Source organism: Sinocyclocheilus anshuiensis, unplaced genomic scaffold, assembly GCF_001515605.1.
Source record: "Sinocyclocheilus anshuiensis isolate Anshui unplaced genomic scaffold, SAMN03320099.WGS_v1.1 scaffold339, whole genome shotgun sequence".
NCBI lineage: Eukaryota > Metazoa > Chordata > Actinopteri > Cypriniformes > Cyprinidae > Sinocyclocheilus > Sinocyclocheilus anshuiensis.
In genome coordinates, this window is record NW_015552548.1 from 333,699 (window position 1) to 343,003 (window position 9,305).

Sequence of the window (9,305 nt, forward strand, 5' to 3'; positions counted from 1 at the left end):
TTCTGTTGGAACAATGGTTAACATGTTTTCCTGAGTATTACTAAGTACGTTTTATTAATAGCTGCTTTGGTGAAATCAGTTCCTGCAAACACTCAAAACAATACGTACCAAAGTATAAATCAATCTGAGTAGTCATATAATGCCATTATCTGATAAAGTTATAAATCTTGACTGCTCATGTTTATTTTATTGTAGCCTGTGACAATAAAACAATATCTGAGGGCCAAGCACTTCATTTCAATAGTGCAAACATATCTGTGGAGAATAATTAGACCAGCAAAATCAACAGAATCAGTCATTTTGACCGCCTTTTTACTACTGATGACTGCCTTTTCTGGACATTCTTGATGTTTCCACACACAGAAGGGGGTCCAACACTCGCCTTCGGAAACTGGATGCTTGGAGAGCCCAAACAGTTCAAAACCTCAGTTTTCAGGAAACTGGGAGCTGGATCAGCCTGAGAACCCTAGAGGAAGAGAATGGGACAGTGAGTCAAAACAGTCTTGTTTTTTTTTTGTCCATACAATGACAGTCTGTTTCACTGCATTGACAAAAACAGTTGAAACACTCTTTTGTTCTTTGTTCCACAGACTTTAAAACAAAGTCCTACAGGTTTGGAACAACATGAGGGTAAATGATAAGTAAACGATGACAGAATTTTCCTTTTCATCTGTCATTCAAAAACTCTTGATATGAATGAAGTTTTCATGCAAAGGTCAGAAGAGACAGGCTCAAATCTGAAGAATCTGAAGTAAGAATGACAGTCTTCTAGCTGTTTTGATAAACGACGAGACCGGTTATTGTTCCTCCATACCATAAAAGAAGCAGGTTGCCTATTTCTTTTTTCCACCTAAAGACATGCTCTCTGTTTTCTTCTTCTGTGCCTGAAAAGAGAGCACACCATAATGCAAAGGCAAAATAATAAAGTATCGTACACCCTCAAAAATAAAGGTCTATGGTTTTATGAAGAACCTTTAACATCCATGGAACCTTTCCATTGAACAAAAGGTTCAAAAAAGTTTTTTTGTTCTTCACACCAAGAACAAAAATGGTTCTTTTAAGATCTGTTCACTGAAAGGTTCTTTAGGGAACCCAGAATGGTTCTTCTATGGCAGGGCTGTCCAAACTCGGTCCTGGAGGGCCGGTGTCCTGCAGAGTTTAGCTCCAACTTGCCTCAACACACCTGACTGGAAGTTTCTACGCCTAGTAAGAGCTTGATTAGCTGGTTCAGGTGTGTTTAATTATGGTTGGAGCTAAACTCTGCAGGACACCGGCCCTCCAGGACCGAGTTTGGACAGCCCTGTTCTATGGAATCACTTCAAAACCCCCCTTTTGGAACTTTTATTTTTATGAGTGTAGTTCTTCTGATTTGTGTTTTGGACACAAGGCCATTTGTAAAGCTTTAGGACTTCCTCTACATGCACGGTCTTGTAACCTCTGACATGGCATCATCTATCTGCTTGAGCTCTTCATAGTGATCACGGGAGTCCCTCAAAGGCTGAACCATGATCTCCTCAATCTGTGGAAAGAGCTGAACACAGACACAGGGTCTCTATGTAATGCAACTTCAGTTCAGAGCTCCAGTTCACATGTCAGTCTCTATAACGTGTGTACAAACCTTCATGACGGTCTCAAACATTGGGATGAGGACGAATTTAATGAAGCCAATTTGTGCTGTTGGTTTGGTGACTTTGTCACGATCCATAAATGGAGCCACAGGAAGACCTTCTGACTTTTCTCTGTCACTCTGCCAAAACAAACCAAAAAGCAAGCTACAACATGTGGGGTCCCAAAGTCTGATCAAATCAAAATCTTCCAGTTCTGTTGGAAATAATCAGAAAGTTGAAAGAAATTCAATATTTAGGGTGTCCATGCTGATGAAAAGAAAAACAAAAAAGCATACTGACCCCAAACTTTTGAACGGTAGTGTAAGCATATAATGAAATAATAGAAGCAAAATAAGCTTTTTACCACATTCATTTTCAAAGTGCTTTCATGAAACTGCTTGTATTGCGGTACCTGCATGAAGTACTCCTCCAGGAGACAGTCCACCCACGGCTCTGCCACCTCAGTGGGTCTGACCTCATTGGAGATGTCACAACACTTGATCAACACCATCTTCAGCTGTAAAGACACAGCATTGCGTATGAAGTACAGAACCAACACGTTTTTAGAATGCAATTTAAATCATAATATCAGGAAACACATACGCATTTAACATGCTCCTCATTGGTAAAGTCAAAGTTGTCCACTTTCTGTTTGAAGGAGTCCAGTATCTCTCCATGTCTAGCCATATCTGTCGCCAGAATAAGAGTAATGATCGCCTACAACAGATACAAAAAATGCATACAGGATTGTTTAGATTTTTAACTATAATGCACAGAAGTTACATTCTATAGAATGCCAGCAATTGCTCCATTTGTATATTTGTTTAACATAGACTAACCACTCAAAAGTTTGGGGTCAGAAAGATTTTTTAAAATACTTTTGTTCGGCAGGGATGCATTTAATTGATCAAAAGTGACGGTAAAGACTTTTACTATGTTAAATAAATGCAGTTCTTTTGAACTTTCTATTCATCAGAGCAGCAAATCAGCATATTAGAGTGATTTCTGAAGGAAAATCATGTGACGGTGGAGACTGGAGTAATGACTGCTGAAAATTCAGCTTTGCCATCACAGGAATAAATTACATCTTAAAATAATGAAACTCAATATATATTGTAATAATATTTTACACTATTACAGTTTTACTGTATTTTGGATCAAATAAATGCAACCTTGGTGAGCATAAGAGACCAATCACAAACTTTTGAATCTCTGAGCAATACAGTGTTCCTCTGTGTAGAAACTGCACGTGCAATATGAAGTGTATGTATGGTGGATCGGAGGTACCTGTCGTATCTGTTTGAAGGAGTCAGGCTCCACATTGGCAAATATGTTGCACTCAGGCATAGAGAGGATCTGGAAGGCCACAGCACAGTGATGGTTCTCCAGAGGAGAGATATCATTATAGCGCACGGCCAGCTCAGTGCGAGCATTAATCTGAAACCTGATTACAGAGGAAAACCTTTATCAATTCCTACTGTATAAATGACATTGTACATCATAACTGCCCACGCACATTCAATTAGTCAGTCAGTGGCAAACTAATAACGCAGACAGTGTTGTCAGTGGCATTGTTCTCTCAGAGGGTGGATATGTCAGTAATATATACAGTACGTACGTGTTGTTGTATCCCGGGTGGTCCAGGTCATGACACGCGGCTGCAGTCATCAAAATACACATGTCTGTCATAGTAAGCCTCTCCTAGGAAACAAAAGCAAGTAGCATGTTGACCTGACACACTCTCTGAAGGACATGATACACTTGTGGCCATGACCTCACCTGAAGGTTACACAGATGGATCATTCCATACATCATCTGGCTCACACAAAAGCAGTGGCGGAAGTTGTGGAAAGGGTTGTCGCGGTAGTTTTCTTGAATCGCAAGCTTTATTTAGAAAAGACACAACAGGTGAGTTTTAAAGCCTAGTACTCCAGTTAATTCAGAAATTAAATGTGACCCTGGAGCACAAAACCAGTCTTAAGTCGCTGGGGTATATTTTTAGCAATAGCCAAAAAAACATTGTATGGGTCAAAATGATCGATTTTTCTTTTATGCCAAAAATCATTAGGATATTAAGTAAAGATCATGTTCCATGAAGATATTTTGTACATTTCCTACCGTAAATATATAAAAACTTAATTTTTGATTAGTAATATGCATTGCTAAGAACTTCATTTGGACAACTTTAAAGACGATTTTCTCAGTATTTTGATTTTTTTGCACCCTCAGATTCCAGATTTTCAAATAGTTGTATCTCGGCCAAATATTGTCCTATCCTAACAAACCAAACATCAAAGGAAAGCTTCTTTATTCAGCTTTCAGATGATGTATAAATTTCAATTTAAAAAAATGTACACTTATGACTGGTTTTGTGGTCCAGGGTCACAAATATGCAGGAAAGCTCATCTTACCAGCCATCTTTTGAGAGTTATGGGGTTAATGTTAAACTCCTTAACCAGTCCAAGGTCATGATACATATACTCCAGACAGCTAAGCATCTGTATACAGCATTAATTTAATTAACAAACACAATTCACCACATGACCTGTTTGTCAGATAAAACAACTAATGCTGATAACCACACACTATGGGCCATATTTAATAATCTAAGCGCATGGTCTAAGGGCCCTAGTGCCATTTTTTCCCGGCCTTAAACTAGCAAAAGTGGATTCGGACACGCCCTAAGCGCATTAGACCATGTGCTTAGATCGTTAAAATAGGGCCCTGGGTTTCAGTTGGTCAAAGGCACAGTCTATTTCAGTTGCCTCAAAATAGCAACGTGCCGACAATGCGCCTGAACACACCTCGTTTTCAGACCATGGGCGCACAAATGGACGCAAATGCATTTGCCATTTAAACAACGTGGCGCAGGACGTGAATGATAACTGCGTCGGGCTGAAACTAGCAAAAAACACTTGCGTCGCGCCTGGCGCCGCATTGCGCCGGGTATATGATAGGGCCCTTCATTTTTATTACAAAGAGAAATTACACATGAGATCTAATTCATATCACAATTTCTAGAAAACACCTTGGTGAAGTGTGCTTTATTGTACTGAATGTGCACTTGTAGAGTAGGCCTACTTCAAATCTTAAAAATATATATTTAAAAAATGTTCTTGCAGATAATATGAATGTTTTAATAATCTTTTTTGTGCTTTAAAGAAGTACACTTATTTTATGTGTACATGTAAAGTACTTGATCATAATTTTAGTTGTAGTGTGTTATTTGATATTACATTTAAACTTAATATAGTTTTAATGTACTGAATTGCGACCTCATCATTACAAATGTGTAATTACAAATATATGACAAATTTCAATAGAAATTACATTAAAGTATATTTTAGTTTACTATAAATGCTTGTTGGCACTACACTTTAACCATATTTCAAAGACAATAGACATAATTATCAAATTACATATAAAGCTGTACTTAAGTCCTATTTAAGTGGGTCAAAAAGCATTTGATATAAATTTGAAATATAATACATTTATTGATTGATTGATGGATTGCAATTAACATGCCATTACGTTTCCTTAAGTGTGATTAAATGTTTGTTTAATTATCTGTCCAATTTTGGTTGATTTTTTTTAAAAAGAAAAACTGATACTTCAGTGAAACACAACTAAGAACTCCATTAAGTCTCTTAAGCCATGAAAGAGCAATAAAACTGCAAAAATAAAATTCCTGTTAGTGGGAACTTGTACAAAAATAAAAACATGCATGTCTCAAGATATCTTGACACAAAAAAGACGACAAACCTCATTGTGTTCCCAATGCCATACATCAAAGGTGGGCTTTTTCAGAGCCTCTATAGTTTCCTGAGAAAGTGTGTACTACAAAAACACAAAACAGAGTGACAACACACAGAATTACATATGATTACAGCACTGCGATGATTTTATTTGGTTGCAGTATGTAACCCAGGGCTGTCCAAACTCGGTCCTGGAGGGCCGGTGTCCTGCAGAGTTTAGCTCCAACCCTAATTAAACACATCTGAACCAGCTAATCAAGCTCTTACTAGGCATAGAAACTTCCAGTCAGGTGTGTTGAGGCAAGTTGGAGCTAAACTCTGCAGCCCTCCAGGACCGAGTTTGGACAGCCCTGATGTAACCCCTCAAAAATGTATTTATTTATTTTTTTCATTTTACCTTTGGGTAGCTTGGGACATCTCGCCTGGGAGACAGTTTCTTCCCATCATCAGTAAAGTTATATTTGCAATTGCAGTTCATTCTGTTAGCAAGAGATAAACAACCAATTAAAAAGCAAAGGTGCATAGACGCCTAATGAAATAAAAAAATATATAAAATAAAATAAAATAAAATAAAACAGCTGTTCTTACCTCACTCCTCCTCTAGAGGTCATTTCATCCCTTAATTTCTTCAGATCATTTTTACACTTCTCAATTTCCACCACTTTAAGTCCCTCCACTGTAATGAGACAAAGACTTTTAGCTCACAACATCAGGTGTGAGTTCTGACATGCATTCTGCTCAGAGCATCACTCACGCTCCACTCTCTTCTCCAGCATGGCCAGTCGGTTGGTCACTTCAGTCTTCAGCTCATTGATCCTAAAAGCCCTGAAGCAAATATTACATTCATTACCATGCACACATTCTGTAACACACTGATCTGAATCATAACATTTACTTTACAATAAATACAGACTCATTTTGACATGACACGGCTCACCTGCTGAACTGCTCTGCCACTTGTGACAGGACGTTCTGGAACATGTCTTCCTTCTCTTTTGAGAGGAATACAAAGTTGTTTATGTTACTGTCATTTGCCTTATTTCTAATCTAGTTTTACTTAAAGGAGACATATTATGCCCCTTTTTACAATATGTAATATAAGTCTCTGGTGTCCCGAGAATGTGTCTGTGAAGTTTCAGCTCAAAATACTCCACAGATCATTTATTATAACATTTTGAAAATGTCTATTTTGAGTGGAAGCAGAAACGCACTGTTTTTTCGGGTCTGTTTCTTTAAATGCAAATGAGCTGCTGCTCCCCGCCCCCTTTTCCAGAATAGAGCTGCGCCATTACAGATCAGACCCAGCATGCGAGTACTAAACTAAGTTTTCATTCACACACACGTTTATGCTAAAAACACACACGAGTTACAAAAACAGTCGGTTATGACTTTGAAGGTAAACTGCTGGGAAATAAATAGCATGTTTATTTTAGATCTGTTTGGCAGCAGCAATATACTTAAATAAATCAATAAATCCACTGCTCTCTTGTCTCCTCTGAAGCTGGGACTCTAAATAGTGTTCTGTGCTCGTCTGTGCAGCCAAAGACAGAACAGTTAGCATGTTTTGCTCAAACTTTCACCATGGCAGTAGAGCTGGTACACCGGTGTCGCTTGCCAAATCAAATGAAGGTGCCGTGGGTGGAAACGTACAGATTAAGGGGCGGTAATATTATAATGAGATCCCTTTGCCACGTCACCAAGGGAGCGAAATCAGACGCGCTCGTTTTCTCAGACGCTTGCAGAAAATGGTTTGCCAAAACAAAGTTACTGGGTTAATCTTTTTCACGTTTCCTTGGTTGGTAGATGCACCAGGGACCTGATTATAGCACTTAAAACCTGGAAATGTCAGATTTTCATGATATGTCACCTTTAACACATTGCATTTGGCTAATTATCTACAATTTAATGAGTAAATCTTTTTTCATACCTCCTCCTTGGTTTGTGGAATGAGGCATAACCTTATATAAGTTGCTTGAAACGAAGAAAGAAAGAATGTAAAACAATGACTGCTTCTGAATTATTCATTAAATTACAATAATATAATAATAACAAGAAGTTGCATTATTTTTACTATGTTGAATTCTTACTTTGGAGTGTTTGCAGGCATGCTGGGGTCAATAGATACCAGTGCTCCTTCTGAGTCAATCAGAAGTATAGCTGTGTTTCTGGAGAGACACAACAAATTCAAGACACATTTGGGACAATAATCTGGACTAAACACTTCATTTATGAGACTGACCTGGCAATATTGGATGATGAGCAGAGAAGCTCCTTAATATCACATGGGCTACAGTGACGACTGAAAATCACCTAAAAACATAAGAGATCATAAATACTACATAATAACTAGAGGTGCTGAATACGCCACTATAATACCGTGGCTCTAGTGAGTGGGGCTAAATTTGCCCTTGGCAGGTGTCACAGGTGCTTGTTTGTGTCAAAGGCACCTGTCACTCACAATGACCCTCAACATATTTTTAACACAAGTAGTTATCCTAAAAAGGGTGCCTGTGTTAAAAACACATTAAATAACTACAGTCTTTAAGTATAATAATATTAATAAAATGTTGTCTCTATTATACAAGTAGTTACACTACTGTTCAAACATTTGGAGTCATTAAGATTTATTGTAAAGAAAATAATAGGCCTACTTTTATTCATCAAGGATACATTCAATTGATCAAAAGTGACAGTAAAGACAATTAAAAGACAAACTATTTCAATTTCAAATAAACGCTGTTCTTTTGAACGTTTTATTCTTCAAATAATCCTGAAAACTGTATCACAGGCTCAGAAAAATATTATTTTCATAATAATACGAAATGTTTCTTGAGCAGCAAATCAGATTTCTGAAGGATCATGTGACACTGAAGACTAGAGTAAGTTCATCACAGGAATAAACTACATTTTAAAGTATATTAAAATAGCAAGCTAGCAAAAATAAATAAATAAACAACATTTCATAATATTTTTATTGTATCAAATAAATGCAGCTGTGGTAAGTGACGTCTTATGTTCAAACAGCACAAATCCTACCGACTTCGAACCCTTGAAAAAAGTATTTGGGAATTTTAAACTTAAAGTATTAGATATAAAAATATCAAACCAATGGCATTTATCTTAAAGAAAGCCAGAACAAGCATACTTTCAACCAGAAATGACAAAAAATAAAATAAAATCAATTTTTAAAAGATAAAACAATAAAAATAGTGTTCAAAAGTAAGACAGTTTGTGCAGTGACAATTTCTGTTTGTCAAACTTTGGTAAATCCTATTCATAGATAATGTGATGAACTACTCCTGTGGTTACTCTTGAAGCTATTACCACACCAGTCTATTAGAAATTACTGTAAAAAAAAAAAAAATGATTCCAAAAAGCTGAAGTTAGTTCAGAGAAGCTCTAGCATCATTTATGTACTAAACACCCATCAGTCCATTACATGAATACGTATGTGTGCTGCCAAATAGGTTAATTGAATGTTTGGTTGAATACCTTACATATCTAATCATAAATTAGCAAATGCATCTAATTTTAATGGGATCTTAAACATACAGCTTTTAAGTTTGAAATCTTAAAGACTCACCCTTTGCACTTTTCCATCCACATCCAGATAAATAGTTTTAGGGGCATAAGATGACGAACTCGACCCCATGATGACCTCTGATATTGATGATGCTTTGGCAGTAGATACACAATCTATGGCTACCTCCTTCTCTGGACCAGCAAAGAACACTTTAAAACAAATGTAAAAAAAATAATTTTTCCTCCCACACAAGAAACATGCAACTGCTGATTTCATAGGATATAAAGTAGATTCATGGCACTAAAACAGGCATTTGTTGAATGATAATTGACAGTACATAAATGAAAACTGTTGCCTCACCTCAGCATGTGCCATTCAGTCTGGTGCAGCCGCTCACTCAGAGATGCTGATGGATGCGGT

General features: G+C 37.2%; 1 protein-coding gene across 1 annotated transcript; it reads right to left on the reverse strand.

Moving 5' to 3' along the window:
• Nucleotides 1–833: 833 nt before the first annotated feature.
• Nucleotides 834–9,044, reverse strand: LOC107664292 (high affinity cGMP-specific 3',5'-cyclic phosphodiesterase 9A-like). Its single transcript, XM_016454814.1, has 18 exons — nucleotides 8,946–9,044; nucleotides 7,602–7,672; nucleotides 7,450–7,527; nucleotides 7,290–7,333; nucleotides 6,300–6,354; nucleotides 6,117–6,187; nucleotides 5,951–6,038; nucleotides 5,760–5,841; nucleotides 5,370–5,444; nucleotides 4,019–4,105; nucleotides 3,387–3,491; nucleotides 3,226–3,308; nucleotides 2,895–3,051; nucleotides 2,211–2,324; nucleotides 2,020–2,124; nucleotides 1,619–1,747; nucleotides 1,436–1,531; nucleotides 834–884 (listed from the first exon to the last, which is right to left on the reverse strand). Exons 1-18 carry the CDS (start codon nucleotides 9,012–9,014, stop codon nucleotides 834–836), a joined length of 1,560 nt encoding a protein of 519 aa, XP_016310300.1. The 5' UTR covers nucleotides 9,015–9,044.
• Nucleotides 9,045–9,305: the final 261 nt, after the last annotated feature.